Consider the following 21,870-nt stretch of genomic DNA (forward strand, 5'->3'; position numbering starts at 1 on the left):
GACCTGTGGGTCTCCAACTTTCTTCCAATTTCACATTGCCCTTTTGGAACCAAAGTCATGCATGTGAAACTATAATGTGCGATACAGATATAATTCAGGGATTTTAATTATTTTCAAGACAGGCTTTCTCGTGGATTCTAAATACAGATCCATTTGTGCCAAACCTGAACTGCTTGGTGGAAGGAGGTGGAAGGGGCATTTAGGAGACATTTCTCATTAAGTTTCCCAATGGCAGGGACAGAGCCAGTCATGTACTTGGGGAGAGAGATTAACATTTGATCCAGGATGGTCTGCAGCCCAGAGCCCTCTGCCTCACAAAGCTGCCGTAACCCAGGTTGCCAGCAGGGGGAGTTGGGGTCCTGAGGCCAGGCCAGGCTGTCCCCCGCGGCAGAGAGAGAGCCCCTGGAAACAGGAAACTGAGTGCCCGTGACATGGCCCCCTGGCCTCTTGGGTCCCTGGAGTTACCCCCTTTTTACTGACCAAATTGTTGGGTTGGTGATGGTGGTTGGCTTAGAGAAGAAATTTCTAAGGCCCAGAGGGGATACTTTTTGGGGAGAGAGGATTGTCCTTCTATAATAGAGTTTAGGCTGAATCTTTGCAGAGGGCTAAGCACCAAGGAGGTGTAATTGAGAAACTGATGAGAAGCTAGGCAGCGTAGGGGTTAGGGAGGGCGGAGGGCTGGGGGAGAAAGGAGGCAGCAAAGCCCGGAGTTGGCAGCAGAAGACTGCCTGGGGCAGTGTTGCTTCATACCGGAAGTGGTTCAGTGAATAAATAAGACCTCAGTCATATTCGCTCCAGAGATCCATTTATTATGGCCCTGCCATCCCTACCCTCCACCCCCCAGCCCCAAGGGATTCTTGCCTCTGCCCCAGAAAAGATGGCCAAGCACAGAGGGAGGTCAGTCTCATGCCTGTTGTTAGAGGCGCTTCATTGTTCTCTTTATCCAGGGCAGGAAGTGGGAGACCTTCATGAAGACCCCTGGAGGGGTCCCCTCTGGTTTTCCACAGGAGAAAATCCCCTGGACCACGTTGTTACACACGAGGGGGCCTCCGGAGTCCCCCTGTGGGCAGAGAGAGGAAGGACTGAGCTGGCCTCCCGGTGGTCCTGCCCTCCCCGCTGCGCTGGGGATGGGTGGTCTGTGTTAGGGGGCTGCATGGGAGATTGGGCCCAGGGCAGGCCTTGTCCCCTCTCTCAGTCCCTGGGCTCCAGCCTGGCACTGACTGTTCTCTCCAGCTCTACCCAGGCCAAACCTTTCTCTCCAATCCTCAGGGAACCTCGGGGGTGGTGATGGAGGGGGGGCGGGTGGGAGGAATGCTGCTTGGGATGACAGATCCTTCCTCCCCTCCATCCCGACCCACTTGGGGAAAAACTGAAGACTGGATTTGTGAACCCAGCTGCCCAAGCTCTCAGGCTGAGGCACGAAGATATGGCCACTCCCACACCCTGGACCGCCCCAAGTTCCTCTCTCCTGGGGCCTGTCTAGGTAGATGCTGGAAGCCTGACCTTGAAGCTGGTCTTCATCTTCTTCGGGTCTCCTACACAAATCTGGGTGGCCCTGCTGTAATAGCCACGGAAGAGGAATTCACACTCCCTATCCTTCTGTACTTCCAGCGATGCCTCCTGCAGAGTGGTTGCTAAAGAGCTCATTGAGACCCGCCCCCAGCCGGCCACACTGCACACCTGTCCGGGCCGCACCCGGGTCTTGCCGGTGGGCAGGCGGAGGGGCCTCACCGCTGCAGTCCGCTTGGCCTCTCTCTCCAGCTGATGGAAAGAGGCAAGAGAGTCCAGCTCAGCCAGTGGCCTCTGGGCCTGGACACCCCGATGAGGCTGCACCGTCTTCTCTCTGCCCTGAGCCACGGGGACTGGTCAGGCGGCCAGGGTGGGAAGGAGGGAGGGGACAGGTCCCAGTGGGAGGAGGAAACAGTATGGACCCAGGAGAGCAAGGGCAGCAGGGAGGTTTCCTTACCTGCAGTAACATGATGTCGTTGGAGTGGTTCTTTGGGTTATAGTCTGGGTGGGGGATGGCTGTTTTCACGGGGATGACCTGCTGGGTCCTCTCCTGTTCCTTGATGTTGTGGGCCCCCAGGATGACCCTGATGGAGCTGCACAGACAGCAGAGTGGGGTGTGGGGGTGTGAAGTCACAGGATACAGCCAGCGGCTGTGAAGGGCACATGGCAGCCAGGGCAAGGCAGGACTGGAGCCGAGGGGGAAATTGAGATGACAGATGGGTCTTAGATCCTCTTTTTTTCAATGACACTGAAGGTAGGGCTTCTGTGAGCTTTCTTTTGCCTTCAGGCAATATCATGAAATTACTCGAGTTTGCATTTTGGCTCTAATGCATGCTTCCATCCTCCACGGTTGCTTTATTTGCCTGGTGTGGTCCCTCTCTTCTCAACTGTGCCACTTATTCTCACATCAGACCCTCTGACCCCAAAGCTTACCTGTCCTACTTCTCAGCCTTTCATTGCTCCAGCCATGCTCTCAGCTGGCTTCTTGGATGAGCTCTCATAGGCTTGAGTTATCAGGAGCCCCGGGTGCTTCCCTGGGCTGCAGCCCCTGGGGAGAGGACAGGGGTCCCTGTAGGGGTTTCAGATGTGTAGGCTGGATGCTGCCCCTCACCTTCCCCAGCAGTGAGCAGCCGTCAGAACAAAGTACTTGTGCACCAGGACACCGCCACACCTCTTCTTCTTGCTCTTATCCAGAAACTGAACAAATGCCATGTAGGGCCGGGAGTGGGGCTTGGCCTCATGGCCCCCGATGATCTCCTCTGAAAGAAAAGGCTGGAAGATGGGGTGTCTGGGGGCGGCTGGGGTCAGGAGGGAAGGCTTAGGAAGGTGGTGATCAAGGGCGGGGTCTACAGTGCCCTGCGGACCCCAGGGTGGGCAGTCCTCCCAGGTTCTTGTAGCAGGATGACCTTTCTTAAACCTTGAGCCTCAGAAACCCCCTGACAAGGGGGCAGTCCTTGTTCTCCACATCCCACTTCAGGCACACGTATGGAGGAGATAAGATTTATCTTCAAGACGATGGAGTCCCAGAAGATCATGGACAGGACTCCCCTGATGCCTTGATTCTCAGTGAATCTCCCGGGCCCCTCTGAGCCTCTGCTAGCATCCTGATGGGTGCCATTTTCTAATAAACTATCTATGAGTTTATGGAGTTGGATTTTCTAAAATCCTCATGTCCTAGGGGATAGCACATGGTCTCAGTAGACATTTTTAGGTTGCACAAAGGAATGGCCTTCGATGAGCTTTTGGCTGAGGTTGGGTGGAGATAGTGCTGGTGGGATGCAAGGCCACAGGAATCAGGGAGGGCACTACCAAAGACAGTGGAGCAGCCGAGGGCCTGGGGCGGGCGGGGCGAGGTGGTGCTGACAACAGGCTGCCCAGGCCTGGGGCAGAGCTTTGGGTGCAGTCATCTAGCTGCTGCTGAGATCAACTGCACCCCGGGCTCCTCTCCCAGGCAGGAGTGAGCGAGTGGAGAGTGCTGAGAAATTTAACTGGCTCTTCAAGCTGGGGCCAGTGACACCTCCCACTACTACAGCCGGTTTGCCTGAGCTTACCTTTCCTGGGTTGGAGTGAGGGCTTTTAATTACCTGTCTTTTGTAGCTTCATATCTTCTGCCAAATGCCTTTCTCCAAACAACTCACTTTCCAAGTGATAAGGGGGAGGCTAACCCGTACTAACCCTCTTAGCGAGCGCCCTTCCTGCCGGCCATCTTTGTCGAGCGTCTGTCTAGCATCAGACCTGTTAGTCTGGGTTTGGGGTAGGAGCTGGGGTTCAAAAAGTTCCTGGGCTCCAATTGAGGATGATCCTTGACTGTGCTGGGCAGAAGGGTCAAGAGTACAAGGGGTTTTGGGGGTTGGACTCAGGTCTCTGGAATGGGGATGGTCACTCACCTGTCCCAGCCCCAAGGGGCAGAAGAAGGGCCAACAAAAGCAGGAGTGGCTGCATCTTCCCTGAAGTTCTGCTCAGGTCAGAGCTGTCGGTTGTCCTTCCTTCCAGATACAGAACCCTGAGGGGAGTGATAGAGGGGTAGCTCACTGATCTTCTAGGCCTCTTCTATCTCTGCCCCTCTACGGCTGGGTGTCATCATTTAAGGTGGTTTGTTGAAGTTCTCTGGCTTCAGCTATCACACTTGCACTCCCACTGCTGAGTCATAAGGGGAAAGCAAGAAGAAAGAACAAGAAAGTGAAGGCTGTGCCTCCCGCCAGCAGAAGGGCTGCTACCTCAGAAGCCCCTCAGTGACTGACTCAAGAATGTCTTCATTTCTCGGCTCTTGGCTCTTTTTCCATTCAGAGGAAATCATGAATAATTTTTGAGCTAGCTAGGTCCAGGGATGTGAGACACACAGCTCCTGCCCTTGAGATGCCAATGGTCGTCTGGAGCAGACAAAGAATCTATGGTGAGTGTACATTTTCCCACAGTCGAAGCACACTCATCAGTGGCAGACATTCGGCAAACCACTTTTTCTGTTCAGCCTGCCTTCTCTAAGGTGGATGTTTTAAAGATGAGATTACTTTTTCTGAATACATTCTTATATAAGAGACTTAGTTAGAGATTGTTGCAAATGGAAGAAAAAATTTACTCAGTAAACTATAGGCTATAGGACACCTTTGAAACCATAGGATACCTTTGAAACACAAATTTTTATTGTAATGAGTTTCCTTTGGAGACACACACATACACACACACATGCACACACACACGTGTGCACGCACACACACACATACACACATGGAAATGGCATGAGGCGGGAAGAGGCTGGATCAGACCAAGATGGAAGAGCACCCTCAATGTCATTTGGGGCTGCGGGAAGATGGGCATCAGGACACCAGAGGCAGTGCTGGGCTCTGGGACCACGGCAAGGCTGTGACCAGCACTTGGGCTAGGCCTGGGAGTACTGAAAGGCCCTCCCGAAACTCTGAGGCTCCCAAGCTGCCACTCTGGTTTGGGAAGGGAGTGCTGCAGAATCTTCCCACTTATTTCTATTAAGATGAAGTGGCCCCCTATCCCAGAGTTTCTTAGGTGGTTTTCCTTCCAAATGTGGATTCCTTTATGTTGTTGTATTGGGATAGGATGGGGTGGGGGTGTAGGTGTGGGATGAGGTAGGAGGGCAATATGGATGAGATAAGAGGGTCCTGTAGGAGAGGGTCATTTTTCTTGGGGCAGTGTCTCCCTTTTCCTGATGGAGCTTACATTCAGCCTGGCAGGGGGAGGTGCTGCTGGGAGGTGTATTTGGAAGGAGCTGGGTATCAAAGCAACATGACTTTTTATTCTAGAGAAATGTGAACAGATGGTGGCTCGACACGCAGTAGGTAACTAACAAATGTTTTGGTGAATAAAGGAGGAATCTAATTTCTACTCAAGAGATGGAAGTTTATTAAGCCCTGGCAGCCTCCTCTCCACCCCCTTTCCCAGTGCAGTTCTGGCCTCTGCCCCAGAGAAGATGGACAGATTGATCCTGGGGGCATCTCAGTCTGGTCCCTGCAGGTTGAAGCATCTCATTATTCTTTCTATCCAGCACAAAAAGCTTGAGATCCTGGTGTAGACGCGTGGAGGTTTCCCCTCTGCTTTTCCAAAGGAGACAATGCCCTGGGCCACATTGTTACACACAAGGGGGCCCCCGGAGCCTCCCTGTGGGCAGAGGGAGGAAGGACTGAGTTGGGCTTTCTCTCAGTCCTGTCCTCCCTGCCGCCCCTGGGGGTCGATGGTCTCTGTTAGGGGGCTGTGGGTGAGATCAAGGCCAGGGCAGGCCTTGTGGCCTTCCTTGGTCCTTGAGCTCCAGCCTGGCCCCGATAATCCCCTCCCTTTTCTCCCTCAGAAAGCCTCTGCCCATAAGTAGCTGTGGGACAGTCCCTTCCTGCCCCCGCCCCCGCCAGGGAGACAGGACCAGAGACTGGATTGGATAGAAAGGCTGAGGGCATAGAAATACGGCTAGTTCTCACTGTCCCTTCTCCTCAAAGCTTGGCTGTCCCAGGGCTGGGCATGGACAATGCTGGGGATCTCACCTTAAAAGAAGACTTCTTTTTTTGGGTGCCCCACACACATCTGGGTTGTGCTGTCGTAGAGGTTTTTATAGCATGAGATGCATTGCTTGTCCCTTTGGACTTCAAGCTCTACCTCGTGCAGTTTCCCTGCCCCAGAGGTGCTGTTCACGCTGAGGAGCCCCCAGCTGGCCACACTGCACACCGTTCCTGGCCACACCTGCGCACTCCTCGTGGGCAGTCTGAGGGGGCTCACAGGGGCAGTCAGGTGGGCCTTCTTTTCCAGCTGAATGCAGAGGAAAGGAGTTCTAATCTACCAATGGCTCACAAAGACTCTAGCGACAGTCATGGGGTTGCCCTCCTCATAGCCCCGGGATAAGTGAAAGTGTCATAGTGGGAAGGAGGGACAGGAATGAGGCCACGGGGGATGCAAAATCCCCAGGAATAAAGTGTGCAAGAACCAGCGGACCGAGGGCCCTACCTGCAGTAACATGATGTCGTTGAAGACGTATTTAGGATTATAGTCTGGGTGGTAGATGGCTTTTCTCACAGAATGACCTGCTGGGTCCTCTCCTGCTTCTTGATGTTGTGGGCCCTCAGGATGACGTTGATGGAGCTGCACAGAGAGTGAGTGGGAAGTGGGGTCACAGGACATACAGTCCAAAAGCCATGGATGAAACGGGACAGCTCAGGTCAGGGCAGGACTGGGATGGAGAGGAATTCTAGGGGATGGGGCCAAGGGGCTGAGCATCTCTGTACCCTCTGCTTCTTGGCAACCAGGCTGGGTGGCAGTTCTTGGAAGAGGCATCCCCATGTGGAGTTGACAGAAGGGTGGAGTTGCAGGTGCTGCTTCTCACCTTCCTTTGCAGTGAGCTGCTGTTAGCACAAAGTCCTCACGTACAAGGAAACCCGCACAGGTTTTATTGGGATTCTGGATCCGGAGAAATGCCATGAAGGGATGAGAATGAGGCTTGGCTTCGTGGCCCCCGATTATTTTCCCTGAAAGAAACAGTTTACCCTGGGGGCGCCTGGGTGGCTCAGTTGGTTAAGCGACTGCCTTCGGCTCAGGTCATGATCCTGGAGTCCCGGGATCGAGTCCCGCATCGGGCTCCCTGCTCAGCGGGGAGTCTGCTTCTCCCTCTGACCCTCCCCCCCTCATGCTCTCTCTCTCTCTCTCTCATTCTCTCTCTCAAATAAATAAATAAAATCTTTAAAAAAAAAAAAAAAAAAAAAGAAACAGTTTACCCTGACTGCTGTGCTTATGGCGCCAAAGGCTGGAGAAGGGGAGATGGGGATAAACTGAAGCAGGAGGGAAGGAGTTGGGGTGGCAGAGAGCAGGGTCTGTAGTAACCAGTAGCAACCAAGAAGGGTTCCTCAGACAGCATTCCTGACTTGCCAAATGACCCACAAGACTCAGATTCTACCTCTAACCGAGAGAAGAACAGTCCTTGTTCCTTAATTCCTGCAGTGGACACATATGGTGGCAGATGGAATTTACGTTTGAAACAAGCAGTGAAGTCCCCACAGATCCTGGAAAATCCTTTCCCCGATAGTATCTGGGTTCTCTCTCCCGTTTTGTTTTCTAGGCCTTACTGAGCTGCTCCTTATTTGTAATGTTTGGAACATGAGCTCAAAATGCTCATGTTTGTGTTGTGGTTGTGTTTGATCTTCGCTAGAGCCTGACACATACGAGGTGCCCAGTAAATGTCTTAGTTGCATGAAGAAATGGCTCCCAATTAGCTTTTGAATGAGCATTGGTTGCGGTTCTAAGTACCAGGAAATATGGGGCCTGCCAAAGCCATTGTGCCCATTGTGGCTGAAAAATTACCAAGCATAAGTATTAAAGGGACCAGGATGCCACCAACTCTGGGACCAACTGGGTCCTTGGCTTCTTTCTTCGGCAGCGTAAGAATGACAAAGCTTGAAGAACTGGGTGGAGATTGAGGATAGATCTTAAGACATTGAGTTAGAAATTTAGTGGGCCTTGCTTTGACTACAGAAGCCAGCCCTTTTCTCCAAACTGCCAATTCCTGGGGGATTAATTATTTCTCATTCCCACCCTCCAACATTCTTCTAGATGCCTTTGTATAAGAACCCAATTTCCAGATGACAAGGGTAGGACCTGGGGAAGGGATAGGACCTACAGCTCCCCCTGGGTAACAGCCTTCTGCACTGCCATTCATGCTGAGTGTTTATCCTGCTTCAGATTTGCCCATCTTTGAGCGAGGCTGGCAAATCTGATGTGGGATCAAAACTCAGCAGGGCCAGGGTGTGCCTGAGTGTAGCACCTGAGCAGGGCTGTGCCACAGTGGGATGGGGCTGGGCCTCTGTTGGGGGGGGGCAGTCACTCACCTGTCTCAATCTCGGGGGCCAGAAGAAAGGCCACCAGGAGCAGGAGCAGCTGCATGGCCCCAGGAAGGCTGCCCAGGTTGGAGTTGCCAGTACTTCCTCCTAGTCTTCTAACCCCCACGTTCCTCTCTGGTGTTGTAGTCTTTATCGCATAAGGTTCCCTCTGAGTGCCTCCTACCACTGCCTGATCAAATCCTGGCCTGAGTGAAATAACTTATCAGTCACCACATCAGCACTGGTAGCTCTTGACCACACGAGCTGAGAACAGGAACCACAGGCTATGGGTGGGGTGGTTAAAGACATCGCATCCATGAGTAGCAGGGCTCTGAGCTGCAGAAACCTGAGCCTCTTGATGATACATCCAAAAACGTCTTCTTTTCCTTCACTCTCTTTAGACTATCAGGATGATCCTTCATTGAGCCCCCTTTTGTTGAAACTCAGGGGTACTGGAGGTGAGATCCCTTGCTTCTGGTGGAGGAGTCAAAATCATTAGTGATCTGATAAGGATGGTGAGGGCCACAGATAGAGGGATGGACTGAATGAATGGTGTGGGAATAATGTTGAAGAGGGCTTGCTCCACTTGCTGAAGAATTGCATAGTTTAAAACAACAACAATGACACCACCATCACCACTATTTATCTTTCCCATGAATCTGCAAGTTGTCAGGGTTTTAGTGTGGATAGCTCTCCTCTGCTTCCCTTGGTGTCAGGGGAGGCTTGAAGCCTGGAGACTGGAATCACCTGAAGTCTCACTCACTCGCCCAGTGGTTGGTGCTGGTTGTCTTCTGGGCCCGTCAGTTCCTCTCTATGAGGTCCTCTCATGTAGTCTCTGCATGGGATTGTTCAGTCTTTCTTGCAACATGATGGTTGGCTTCCCCAGAGCGAGCATCTCCCCAACATAGAGCCAGGCAGAAGCTGTGTTCTTTTTATTACCTAGACTTTGAAGTCATATGGCATTGCATTCTACCAAATTCCACTGCTTGGAGCAATCAAAAGCCTCCACCCAGATTAAAAAGGAAGGGGCATAGACACTACTTCTGAGTGGGAGGAGTGTTTCAGTCATGTAGGAAGAGCCTGTGGGATAGGAGACATACAATGACAACCATAGCAGAGGACAATCTGCCATACTGCTTTAGGTGCAGGTAGAGTTGGTCAGAGGACTTGAAACCAGTGATTGATTTAAGCTGAGGTCATAGCTTGTGGATATGTTGGGGCCTGCTCTGTCCAAACCAAATGTATTGAGCATGGAAGAGGTTTGGCTTTCTCTAAAATGTTACTCTCTTTAATGAGCTACTGATACCATGTGAAGTGGGAATGGATGCCGGGGAGCTAGAACAGTAGCCTCACACCACTGTCTGGAGAACTATATTTCTCATATCCCTGGACCATTTGCTAAACAAGTTATTCTGATCATCTCCCCATAATGGATAAAGAGGGGAGTCATGGAATTGAAAATATTGTCACTTCTAAACATCTTGATCCCAATTGTCTCTAAGAAGCAATGAAGCCAGGGGCGCCTGGGTGGCTCAGTCGTTAAGCGTCTGCCTTCGGCTCAGGTCATGATCCCGGAGTCCTGGGATCGAGCCCCGCGTCCGGCTCACTGCTTGGCAGGAAGCCTGCTTCTCTCCCTCTCCCGCTCCCCCTGCTTGTGTTCCCTCTCTCGCTGTGTCTCTGTCAAATAAATAAAATCTTTAAAAAAAGAAAAGAAGCAATGAAGCCAATAGCAACTTTGGCAGGGTGGGGAGCCACAGTAAGCCAGAGCATGGCATCCAAGCCTGTGTGAGGTGAGGAAGGTGCCCACACCAGGCTTCCTATGTGGACACTCTCCTTATCCCACATGGGCTTGGATGCCCAAGCCTGGGCAGCCCAGCTTGGGATGGCAGAATAAATGTGAGATGAGGAGGGCAGCCTAGCTCAGGACGTGGACACGCAAGCGATGTGAGGAGGATGTTCATATAAGGGACTGGCCTAGTAGTTGGTGTCAGAGCTCAAGTAGGGAGACAGGGGCCTCCACTGAGTGGGCAGTCGGTGCAATTTATCAGAGCAGGTGGAGAAGGTGAGGTGGACATTGGCGTGAAGGGACTGCCTTTAAAAGTTAAACAGCATACTCCATGGATGAGGCTATTTTTTTATTTTTAATTTTTTTAATTTTTTTTTTTTTAAAGATTTTTATTTATTTATTTGATAGAGAGAGACACAGCGAGAGAGGGAACACAAGCATGGGGAGTTGGAGAGGGAGAAGCAGGCTTCCCGCGGAGCGGGGAGCCCGATATGGGGCTCGATCCCAGGACCCTGGGATCATGACCTGAGCCGAAGGCGGACGCTTAACGACTGAGCCACCCAGGCGCCCCAATTTTTTTAATTTTTAAAAATTAAAAAAAATTTTGATTGGTGTTGCAGGATATATATATTTTCCATTATAACTTTACTTTCATCTTATCCATGTCTTTATATTTAACATGTCTCTCTTGTAAACAGCACAAAATTCGTTCTTGCATTTCTTATCTAGACTAATAATTTCTGCCCTTTAATTAGAGTGTTTAAACTGTTTATGTTTAATGGAGCTGCTGATAGCGTTGGTTGAAGAATGTCTTATTGGGATTTGATTTGTATTTGTGTGATTTCATCTTTGTTCTTTTGTCCTTCTTTTCCTGCCCTCTTTTGTTGTGTCCCATTTTGTCTCCTTTATTGGCTTTTATTTATACCTGTATATATTATTTTAGCATTTACTGCAGGATTACAGTACAACTCCTCACATATCATAGTGTACTTTGAATTAATGTTATACCACTTCATATAGGAAACTTGTCATGATGTCTTTCCATTTAACTTTCCTCCCACATTTTGAGTTATTTTTGTCCTACATTTTACTGTATATCATAATTCCAAAAGCATTTTTTGCCTTAAATAATCAATAATCTTTGAACAAAATTTACATAAAGTATTTTATATTTAGTCACATTTTACACATTTATTTCTCTTTTTCTTTTCCTACTTTCAACAGGGATCAATTCCTTTTAGCCTAAAGAACTGCTTTTAGTATTTTTTGCAATGCCTTTCTGATGGCAACAATTCTCTTATCTTTGTTTTTCTGAAAGTGTCTTCATTTTGCCTTCCTTTTAAATACTATTTTCACTGGATAGAGAATTCCAGGTTGAATACCAAAAATAGGTTGCCTATTCCTTTTTTTCTTTCAACTGTTTAAAAATGTCATTTAAGGGGCGCCTGGGTGGCTCAGTCGTTAAGCGTCTGCCTTCGGCTCAGGTCATGATCCCAGGGTCCTGGGATCGAGCCCCACATCGGGCTCCCTGCTCCGCAGGAGGCCTGCTTCTCCTTCTCCCACTCCCCCTGCTTGTGTTCCCTCTCTCGCGCTCTCTCTCTCTCTGTCTAATAAATAAATAAAATCTTTAAAAAAAAAAAAAATAAAAAAAAAAATAAAAATGTCATTTAAGGGGCACCTGGGTGGCTCAGTCCGTGAAGCGGCTGACACTTGATTTTGACTGAGGTCGTGATCTCAGGGTCCTGGGATTGAGCCCTGCATGGGACTCTGTGCTTAGCAGGGAGTCTGCTTGAAGATTCTCTCTCCTCTCCCTCTGCCCCTCCTCCTGCTTGTGTGCCCTCTCTCTTTCTCTAAAATAAATAAATAAATTAAAAAAAAAAAAACGAAAATGTCATTTGGCTGTCTTCTGAATTCTGTTGTTTCTGGTGGGTAGCTTGTTGTTATTCTTTTTTTTTAATGGTCAAACACTTTTTTTTTCATTGCTATTCTTATTGTTGTTTCCCCTAAAGTAATGAATGTATCTTCTTTTCCCTCTACTTTCAACTTTTTGTCTTTATCAAATATCAATTTGACTCGTGTGCTTAGATGTGGCTTTCTTTGTCCTACCTGAGGCTCATTGAGCTTCCTGACTCTGTGGGTGTGAAATGTCATCTAGCAACAGGCCTATGAAAAAGAGGAACCTAGAGCTGACTTCTTTCATGGTCAAAAGCAGTGTCATGTGCGATACAGAGAGGTAACAAACCCTGTAAGTTCTCTAAGTCCACAAAGAGTGGTCCTGGAAGGCAGAGCCATCCCAATACATGTTCCTGAAACTAATGAGAAGATTTGGCATTCCTTCGGGTCTATCCCCCACCAGGAGCTGGTTTTGCATTTCTCTCTCCAGTCACACTGTGACCTGACTCTTCCAGTGAGTCTGGGGAAGGAGGGGTGGTGGCAGTAGATCTTGGTGGTAAGAGAGGCATTTCCTTGAGGTCACTACAGAGCTATTTTATTTTGTTTTATTTCTTAATTTTCTTTTTTTTTTTTTTTTAAGATTTTATCCAGAGAGAGAGAGAGAGAGAGAGCACAAGCAGGGGGTGGGGCAGGCAGAGGCAGAGGGAGAAGCAGGCTGCCCACCGAGCAAGAAGCCCGATGTGGGGCTCGATCCCAGGACCCTGGATCATGACCTGAGCCGAAGGCAGACACTTAACCAACTGAGCCATCCAGGTGCCCCATTTCTTAATTTTCATGACAGAGATTTTTAAGCAAGAGAAGAATTGTTTCCTCAAAGCTGGGAGTGGGGGCTATTTCCCCAGACAAAGGAGATTTGAGGGAATTGGCATGTTTAACGTGCTTCTCTACCTCCATCCAAATGTGCCCATGAGTAGACTTCAGCTCGCCAAGGAAGATGTTTTGAGTACTTGTCACAGAACGGCTTCCACAGGAGCCTAGAGGCTTTCTCTCCAGGGAGGTGTCTGAGCAGAAGCTCATCACAGAGTGGGGGTTAGAAAACATGTAAGGGTTCTTGCTGACCTGGCTGTCGGGAGGCCTGGGCTCAGTCCAGGCTCTGTCCTGACTCTGGTACCTTCAGTCAGTTACTACACCTTCCTGGGACTTTGTCTCTCCCCCATTTCTCCAAGGAGGATGAGAGACTGCGGCAAGTGTTCTCAAACGTGTTTTAAACCACAGAACCATTTCCTCGAAGTAAAGGTTATACTTAAACTGAATATGTATGTGGCTGGGTAACTTTAAAAAAATAGTATTTTTAATTTTGTTTTCTGCGTTTTCCTCTTTGTCTTTTTAAATCAAGGAAACTTTTAAACAAGGAAAAAAGGAACTTTTTAAATGAAGGAATTTAGTATGCCGTAAATGCCCAGATTTTTTTTTTTTTTCCAGCTCCAAGTCAGAAGCTGTGGGACCTCATTGCTCTTCCCTTGTAAAAGTGCCCAAGGTCATTAAGAGATGGTGTTGCTTCAGGCTTTGTGCATAAGATGTGAAGGGGCATGGCTTTGAGGGTTACATGACCCCAGAGTATTTACCCCAGGTCACAGAAGAGTGTGGTGTTGTGTGTATTTGGTGCAGGAAGGCATTAGTCCGGAGCTGGAACTGGGGCTCAGCTTTCAGGCAGTGCTCACACTAGTGGCCAAACCTTGGAGGTGTGGCTGCTGGGAGTGTTTTGTGAGGTGAGCCCAACAGAGGGAGATCCGTGTTTAGCAAGAAATCACATCCTCCATGTGTGGCCTCCAAGCCAGGACTTTTGAGTGTTGAAGAGTCTAGAAAATCTTGGGCTTTGTGCATGCAGCAGGAACCATGGTGGCCTGAAGAACAGAGGCGATTCTCCATTTTTCTAGACTATGTGAGCCTCTCTGATTCTAGTTTGAGTCTGCACAGGTGGGAGCTTGCAGTCATGACAGAGATTGTTTCTGGCTCGTCGGATTGGATGGGTGTTTAGAGTCAATCTTAGATTGCCTTCAGGCAATTGAATATTGTAGTTTTTCCTACCATTTGAATCTGTATAATGACATTCATACCTGCTACTTCTTAAAATTTGTTTTATTTATTTTTATTTTTAAAAAAGGCTTTATGTATTTATTTGTGAGAGAGAGAGAGAGTCATGTTTGTGAGTGAGCATGGGTAGGGGGGTAAGGGCAGAGGGAGAGGGAGAAGCAGATTCCCCGCTGAGCAGGGAGCCCATGCAGAGCTCCATCCCAGGATCCTCAGATCATGACCTGAGCTGAAGGCAGATGCTTAACCGACTGAGCCACCCAGGAGCCCCTTATACCTTTCGCTTTTGAAGCAAATGAAAATAAGGTTGCCCTGTCCCCTAGGTGAAGAGGATGCTCCAGTAAACAGAGTTTGGTAACTTCACATCCAGAAACTAAATGACTAAAGTCATTTCCAAATCCCATACACTGCTGTTCTAGAGTCACATGCGATAATATTCATACAGACTGTAAACAGCAATAAAAATAACTATAAATACTTGCTTCCTGTGGATTTCCCACAGAGACGTAGGCCACATGGACTCGTGTGGAGGAGGAAGAAAGGGTTAGAAATTTAGGTGAAAATCAACAGTGTCAGGTTCACCTGGGCTCAGGTGATAGAGTTTGCATTCTGTCCAATCAATGCCTGGCACTTAGTAGGTGCTCAATTAGTATTTGCTGGTTGGTTGATGGAAAAAATTGTCCTTTCCAGTCCTACTGCACAGAGGATTCCTTTTTAAGTCCAAAGGCTGATATAGCCCAAGGTGGCCAGTAGGGAGTCTCAGCCTAGAGGTTGGCAGTGACCAGAGGGACAGGTTGAGAGGGACTCAGGCTACTGAGTGACCAGGCCACATAGGGAGACACTGGGCTGGATGGGAGGGGTTGAGCTGGCCCGGCCAGGTGATAGATAAGGCCAAGGGTTCTGGAAAGCCACCCCATCAGCCCTGTCCTCCAAGGATGCTGTTTGGTGCTCTCAGGGCTGGTGCCACTGACGCCCCTCTCTGTCAGGGCATGAGCTGGGTTGGCATCTCAGTGGTGAGGCCCTGCTGGAGCTTGGGTGTTGTAGGTGGAAGGGATAGGAGGTAGGGGCCAGCTCAGATCAGTGTTGTCTGGAGGGGACAGGAGTTGGTGGCCACTGAACACTCTCAGTGGTAAACGGGGATGGAGAAGAAGGGACAGCCAGGAGACTGGAGCCCGAGCTGGTCCCTGAGCTCAGAAGGGGTCAGGGAAGGGAACTCAGTTGAGGTGAGACTCCAGAGCTACTCAAGAGGCCCAGCCCCACTCCGTGCTAGCTTCCTTGGCTGTGGGAGAGAAATGTGCTGCTTGAGAAGGTCCCTGTCACTTCCCAGTGGGGTAGGGCTGTGTCCTTGAGCTGTAGCCCTAGACTGTGCCAGGTTGGTGTCCAGGACCCACAGTGTTACCCCCTTCCTCCCTGCCAGAGAACACAGGGGGAGGAGGTAAGAAGTTCACCCAGAGCCCCAGGCCCAGAGAGGTTCATGGTTTCTCCTGGTGGTGCTCAGCTTCAGCCCTGGCAGAAGGGCAGGCTCTGAGAGACAGGTGTAGCTAAGAAGGAGCTGGAAGGAATTTTGCATGGAGTTGGGGGGTGGATGAAGAAGAGGAAGCAGAAAACAGCAGAATTGTGTCATTGGCCTTGTAAGCACAGAGTTGATGCCGGTGTATGGTCAATGAATAAACAAACCAGCCCTTCACAGCCAGTTAAGAGACATTTATTTGATGGCTGATACTCAGGTAAGAGACATTTATTTGATTGCTGGCACCTTTCCTGCCACCCTTCCCAGCGTGATTCTGGATCAGCTCTAGAGCAAATAGTCTGGTTCCTGCAGGTAGAGGCTTTTCATGGTTTTCTTTATCCAGGGCAGGAAAGTTGAGATTTTGGTGTAGACCCGTGGAGGTGTCCCATTTTTGGGTCCAAAGGAGACAATGCCCTGGGCCACACTGTTACACACGAGAGGGCCCCCAGAGTCCCCCTGTGGACAGAGATAGGGAAGAAGTGAGTCAGCTGTCCTGCTGCCCCTGCCCTCCCCAGCCCCTCTGAGAAGGCTGCCTTGCATGGCCACCATGGGAGATGGGAGGGCAGGACAGGGCTGGACCTTGTCACTGCTTTGCTTCACCCCAGGTGGCAGCTCCCTCTCCTCCCCCGGGTCCCAGATCCTCTGCTGCAGGGCTGCTGGCTTCACTCTGCTGTTTAGGGGACCCCAGAAGCAGGTGGGCGGGGCTGACACTCAGCATGGAGGACGAGCCCGAGACCCATGTGGGGGCCAGCTCTGAGGAGCCACCTGGTTTTCACCACTGCATGTCCAGGGAGCAGAGTTTTCTAGCATCGGGGGGCCAGGCACGGGGCAGAGTGCTGCAAATTCATCCTTCTGCAGGAGTGCCTCGTTTAGATTCATCCTAGGCCTTCGGCAGGCTTGCAGAGGGCCTGGGTGCCCCCATCTCTGGCTGCTCCCCCTCTCTTCCTCAGGAAAAAGGTCACTTCTCGGGTCTCCAGATCCCAGGTCTTCCCCAAACACCCCTGTCCCAGAGCCATGTTAAGCAGACCCCCAGTCTCACCTGATAGGAAGACTTTTCTTCCATTGGGTCCCCCACGCACAGCTGAATGGTGCGGTCGTAAAAACCGGGAAAGCAGGATTTGCACTCCTGATCCTCCTGCACTGCCAGCCTCACTACTTGCAGAGTGTCTGGGTACCTGCGTATCTTGGCGTTGACCAGCCCCCAGCCGGCCACACTGCACACCTGTCCGGGCCGCACCCGGGTCTTGCCGGTGGGCAGGCGGAGGGGCCTCACCGCTGCAGTCTGCTTGGCCTCTCTCTCCAGCTGATGGAAAGAGGCAAGAGAGTCCAGCTCAGCCAGTGGCCTCTGGGCCTGGACACCCCGATGAGGCTGCACCGTCTTCTCGCTGCCCTGAGCCACGGGGACTGGTCAGGCGGCCAGGGTGGGAAGGAGGGAGGGGACAGGTCCCAGTGGGAGGAGGAAACAGTATGGACCCAGGAGAGCAAGGGCAGCAGGGAGGTTTCCTTACCTGCAGTAACATGATGTCGTTGGAGTAGTTGTTTGGATTATAGTCTGGGTGGGGGATGGCTGTTTTCACGGGGATGACCTGCTGGGTCCTCTCCTGTTCCTTGATGTTGTGGGCCCCCAGGATGACCTTGATGGAGCTGCAGAGAGAGCAGAGTGGGGTGTGGGGGTGTGGAATTCATGGGATACAGCCCCAGGGGCTGTGAAGGGCAGGTGGCAGTTGGGGTGGGCAGGCCTGGAGTTGATGGGGAAACTGAGGCAACAGGAGGGCCCAGGTTTGAGCTGTCTGTGCCTTCTGCTTCTCAGCAGCTGGGGTAGGATTCTGGAGCCATCGGTGACTGTGTCAGGGGTTCTCAGGGGTCAGTTACCCAGAGAAACTTGTGAAATGGCATGAGTTTGCATTCTGATGCCAAAGCATGTCCCAGCTCTTCTCTTACTCCTGCAATGCACCTGGCCCCGGCCTCCCCTCTCCCCACCACCTACCTGCCCTCCCTCACCCCCTTTCAGGAGCCCTCCTGGCTCACGTGTTCCTCAGTGCTCCCGGGGAAGAAAGCAGGGCTCCGGGCCAGGGTTTTCAGGGAGGTGCAGGTTGCTGGTCCCTCCTCACCTTCCGTAGCAGTGAGCGGCAGTCAGCACGAACTTCTTGTGTATCAGGAACCCACCACACTGAGTCTGCTCATTCTCATTCTGGATCCTAAGATATGCCATATAGGGCCGGGAGTGGGGCTTGGCCTCATGTCCCCCGATGATCTCTCCTGAGGGAAAATTCTGTTCTGCTCCTGTGTACCCACCGAATGCACCGGGCAGGCACGGCCTGGATTTGGGAGGGCATGGGAGGGGGCCTCCACTCCCTCCTCTGGGAGGGGGAAGGGCAGGGTCTCGGTCTGTGTACCTGTCTTCTACACACAACCGGAGGGGAGCCTACCTGTCGTAGGGATAGTGATGTCCTAGAGCCTCCTGAACAATCCCTCTCCTGACTTTGCTTAGAAACAAGCAAGTTTCTGAGGCCCCTGTCATCCTGTGAAGTCTTTGCCAGTGGCTAGGACCTAAGTTTCGTTAGGTAGGTGTTGTCTGACCTGGCCTATTTCCGTGGCCTGACACGTAGTAAGTGCCTAGGGAGTACTGTTTGGCTGCATGAAGGCAAGGCTCCCCAAGGAGCCTCCGGATGAAGGTTGGTAGGGCCCCTGCTGCTAGGATTCTGGAAAGCAGAGAAGTTGAGGTCTGCCAAGGTCATATTTGAAAGAGGAGAGCCACTAACAGCCTGGGAAGAAAAGCAGAGTTGGAGAGAGGGATGAGGAGCCTTGGGACAGGGCCAAGGCAACAGCAGTCTTCTGGGGACCGAGGTCCGTCCAAGTGTGGGGTCAGCTGAGCCCCGGGCTTCTCTCCCAAGCAGATGCTGTGGGAAGCACCTGGCTCATCCCACTGGAAAACCAGGCCTGCTCTGCCCTCTGCAGGGGGATTTATGAGGTTCTCTTTTCCAGTTTCTCACCCTCTGCTATGCATTTGTAGGAAAGAACGTTCCATTTCCAGGTGGCAAATGGGGAAGGGGCAGTACCCACTGGCTCTTCGGGAGCCCAGCCTTCTGCCCTGCCATTCCTGCTGGCAGCTTGTGCAGCATCCCACTTGAGAGTGGGAGGCAGGATGAAGGCAGGGTGCAGCATGTTCCTGGTGGCTAGGTGGATCAGGGGTGTGCAGAAGGGACAGGAGAGCTGTGCCCACTGTGGGACGGGGTCGGGGCTCTGAGGTCGGGGGTGGTCACTCACCTGCCTTGGCCCCGGAAGGCAGGCAAAAGGCCAGCAGGAGCAGGTGCAGGAGCGGCTGCATCTTTCCCAGGAGGCTGCTCAGGTCGGGGCTGCTGGTGCTTCCTCTGTGCTGTCTTTTAGCTCCCAGGAGAGGAAGGGTGTGCAGATGGGCTCACTGACCTTGAACTCCCCTCTGGTTTTGTGGTGCTTCGACCTAGAAGGCTTTCTATGAAAGCTTCCCTGCCCCCACCCCTCTGTCAGATGACGTTCTCTGGGTGGTTGTGTGAGAATCGTGCTGTGACCACATCAGAACCCACCCCAGTTGACTCAGAACAGACCACTCGTTCCAGCCCACAATAGGACAGGGAGCATACAAGGTGGGGACTGGAGGATGTGGTATCAACCTGGATGGGTTCTAGAGCCCAGAAACCCGAATCCCCAGTGATAGGGCCACCACTGCCTCAGCTCCCTGCTGCTAAGCCCATCAGGGTAATTTCTTCAGCAGCTGTGTGTTTAGGCCCCCTGTCTGAATGACCCAACATACCGGAGATGTGTCTCCTTCTCTTAGAGAACAGGCTCTCTGGCGGAGGAGACAGAAACAGCAGTGACCAGGTTCCAGCATGGTCAGTGCCATGGTAGAGGGATGCACAAGACAGTAAGAGAGTGTGACCACTAGCTACTAAATCCATAGGGCAACCCATTCATCACCCCAGCTTCTTTTCTAGGGATTTTAACATCTGTTTTTAAATCACAAATGCTCAGAGTCATAGAGTCCACCTATTTTGTCAATGTTTTTAACAAATGGCTTGCACTTGACACCTAGCTTAAGTTAATGAACCACCTTGACCTTAGACATTGAATCCACTGATTGACTGAAGCCTAGGTCATTCCTCCTTTGGGTAGACTGGGGTCAGTCCTGCCCAAACCACCCAAACCACATGAACTAAGACTGGGAAAAGGTTGGTTCCCCAAAAGAAGTTCAAATTACTAGATTGCTAATACCATGTGAAGTGGGAAAGTATGCCGGGCAAGCAAAGACCAAGAGTTGTCCTTTTAGCATTCTCTGTCCTCTGTCCAGAGAGCCACACTTTTGAGATAGCAGGGTTGCCACATAATAGACTCACTTTTGCTAAGTAAACTCTGCTGTTGATCTTACTACCATTGGATGTGAGGGGCCATTGTTTTTAAACCCCTAAGCCCAGTTCTGTTTAAGGAACAACTAAGGATCTCTGAGTGGGTAGAGTCTGGTGATTTAAGTTTCCATCACTACATTGTCTGTCCTTTACAATTTTTCTATGAGGAATATTATCTATCAAAATATATAATTCTGGCATAAATATCTTCCTTATCAAATCAAGTACATTTATTAAACCTCTACTTTTTTGAACTTAGCTTGCCCAGTTGTGGACATTTAAAAAATAAAAGTATCTTTCTGATTATAGTGGTAATATATGTCCATTGAGAAAATTTGGAAAGTAGAAAGGAAAAATGTCACTTATTTGCTTATCTCCTACAAACTGTTACCTAACCAATGCATTTTATTTTTTAAAAGATTTATTTATTTATTAATTTATGAGAGAGAGAGAGTGACCAAGCAGGGGGAGGAGCAGAGGGGGAGGGAGAAAGAATCCCAAGCAGTCTCCAGGCTGAACATGGAGCCCATCATGGGGCTTGATCCCAAGATCTCAAGATCACAACCTGAGCCAAAACCAAGAGCCCGAATCTCAACCATCTGAGCCACGCAGGAGCCCCAGTAATGCATTTTAAATACCTGTAATCATACTATACATACAATGTAATTTTGTTTTATCCTCACTTTACCCCATACCTAAAGTATTTTCTTCATGCTCTTAATGACTATTAGTTTCTCTTTCCTAGTTATTAAAAAATTTAGCAAGCAATTATTTTCTAAAATTGTTGGGAAATTTGGAAAATAATTTAAGCAAAGAGAAAATTGAAATTATCTGATTTCTTTTTTTTAAAGACTTATTTTATACTTTTTTTTAGAGAGAGAGCAGAGGGGAGGGGCAGAGGGAGAGGGAAAGAGAGACTTAAGCAGACTCCATGCTGAGTGCAGAGCTGTATGGGGCTTGATCTCACAACCCTCAGATCACTACTTGAGCCAAAACCAAGAATCCATGCTTAACTGACTGTGCCACACAAGTGTCCCTAAAATTATCCGATTTCTGGGGCGCCTGGGTGGCTCAGTTAGTTAAGCTGGCTTAATGTCAGCTAAGGTCTTGATCTCAGCTCAGGTCTTGATCTCAGGGTCATGAGTTCAAGCCCCACATTGGGCTCTAGGCTGGGTGTGGAACCTACTTAAAAAAATGATCTGATTTCTCATCATTCCTTGATAATCATCTTTAATGCCCTGAAGTGTGATCTAACATATTTTTCTCTCACATATATCTGCATTATTTAAAATTCAAAGAGGATTATGCTAAACATAAGGCTATGACCCACATAACAATTGAGGTGAATTTCACATAACCCATAATTCATTAAAGTGTACAATCCAGTGGCATTTAGTACATTCCAAATGTTGTGGGACTACCACCTCTTTCTAGTTACAAATTTTTTCCTCACCCCAGGACATCCATCCATCCCATCCACAACTTAATGGGTACTTAATAACCTTCCATTCTCCCTTCCCCACCCCTGCCTGGTCCACTGGCAACCACTAATCTTCTTTCTGTCTCCATGGATTTGCATATTTTGATTATTTCACTTAAAACGTTTATGCAATATGTGACCTGTTGTGTCTGGCTTCTTTACAAGAGTTCCTATTTCTGCACATCCTTGTCAATACTTGTTATTTTTCATTTTTTTATTATAGCCATCATAGTGTGTGGAGTGGTATCTTGTGGTTTTGATTTACATTTCCTTAATGACTAATTACGTTTAGCATCTTTACCTATGTTTGCTGGTCATTAGTATATCTTCTTTGGAGGAATGTCATTTCAAGGTCTTTACCCATTCCTTAATTGAGTTGTCTTTTTTTTTTTTAAGATTTTATT

General features: G+C 49.8%; 3 protein-coding genes across 4 annotated transcripts; all 3 read right to left on the bottom strand.

Moving 5' to 3' along the window:
* Positions 1 to 788: 788 nt before the first annotated feature.
* On the bottom strand, positions 789 to 4,159 carry LOC118550073 (granzyme H-like). 2 transcript variants are annotated; one of them, XM_036114759.2, is made up of 5 exons: positions 3,897 to 4,159; positions 2,621 to 2,768; positions 1,967 to 2,102; positions 1,504 to 1,761; positions 789 to 1,060 (listed from the first exon to the last, which is right to left on the bottom strand). In XM_036114759.2, the coding sequence occupies exons 1-5, from the start codon at positions 3,949 to 3,951 to the stop codon at positions 917 to 919; spliced, it is 741 nt and encodes a 246-aa protein (XP_035970652.1). In that variant the 5' UTR covers positions 3,952 to 4,159; the 3' UTR covers positions 789 to 916. The 2 variants fall into 2 exon arrangements, with proteins under 2 accessions (XP_035970652.1, XP_035970653.1); XM_036114760.2 differs by having other exon boundaries at positions 1,681 to 1,761; positions 3,897 to 4,158.
* Positions 4,160 to 5,180: 1,021 nt separating this feature from the next.
* Positions 5,181 to 8,464, bottom strand: LOC118550074 (mast cell protease 1A-like). The gene is given in 7 exon segments (XM_036114761.2): positions 5,181 to 5,634; positions 6,009 to 6,036; positions 6,038 to 6,270; positions 6,466 to 6,536; positions 6,539 to 6,600; positions 6,842 to 6,983; positions 8,337 to 8,464. Coding segments are annotated over 7 exon segments (753 nt in total). The 5' UTR covers positions 8,392 to 8,464; the 3' UTR covers positions 5,181 to 5,472.
* Positions 8,465 to 15,786: 7,322 nt separating this feature from the next.
* On the bottom strand, positions 15,787 to 19,112 carry LOC118550072 (granzyme B-like). The gene is made up of 5 exons (XM_036114758.2): positions 18,875 to 19,112; positions 17,719 to 17,866; positions 17,116 to 17,251; positions 16,647 to 16,910; positions 15,787 to 16,063 (listed from the first exon to the last, which is right to left on the bottom strand). Exons 1-5 carry the CDS (start codon positions 18,933 to 18,935, stop codon positions 15,893 to 15,895), a joined length of 780 nt encoding a protein of 259 aa, XP_035970651.2. The 5' UTR covers positions 18,936 to 19,112; the 3' UTR covers positions 15,787 to 15,892.
* Between the last annotated feature and the right edge of the window lie 2,758 nt (positions 19,113 to 21,870).

The sequence above is a fragment of the Halichoerus grypus genome, chromosome 8 (assembly GCF_964656455.1).
Source record: "Halichoerus grypus chromosome 8, mHalGry1.hap1.1, whole genome shotgun sequence".
Lineage (NCBI taxonomy): Eukaryota > Metazoa > Chordata > Mammalia > Carnivora > Phocidae > Halichoerus > Halichoerus grypus.

Excerpts from the sequence above, each read along its gene's own strand:
- LOC118550073 (XM_036114759.2), bottom strand. The coding sequence starts at position 3,951 with ATGCAGCCACTCCTGCTTTTGTTGGCCCTTCTTCTGCCCCTTGGGGCT. Across the intron at positions 2,769-3,896 it reads GCCCCTTGGGGCTGGGACAG|AGGAGATCATCGGGGGCCAT; the intron begins GTGAGTGACCAT and ends CTTTTCTTTCAG. Across the intron at positions 2,103-2,620 it reads GCTGCTCACTGCTGGGGAAG|CTCCATCAGGGTCATCCTGG; the intron begins GTGAGGGGCAGC and ends CTGTCTGTGCAG.
- LOC118550072 (XM_036114758.2), bottom strand. The coding sequence starts at position 18,935 with ATGCAGCCGCTCCTGCACCTGCTCCTGCTGGCCTTTTGCCTGCCTTCC. Across the intron at positions 17,867-18,874 it reads GCCTTCCGGGGCCAAGGCAG|GAGAGATCATCGGGGGACAT; the intron begins GTGAGTGACCAC and ends ATTTTCCCTCAG. Across the intron at positions 16,911-17,115 it reads ACGACATCATGTTACTGCAG|CTGGAGAGAGAGGCCAAGCA; the intron begins GTAAGGAAACCT and ends TCTTTCCATCAG.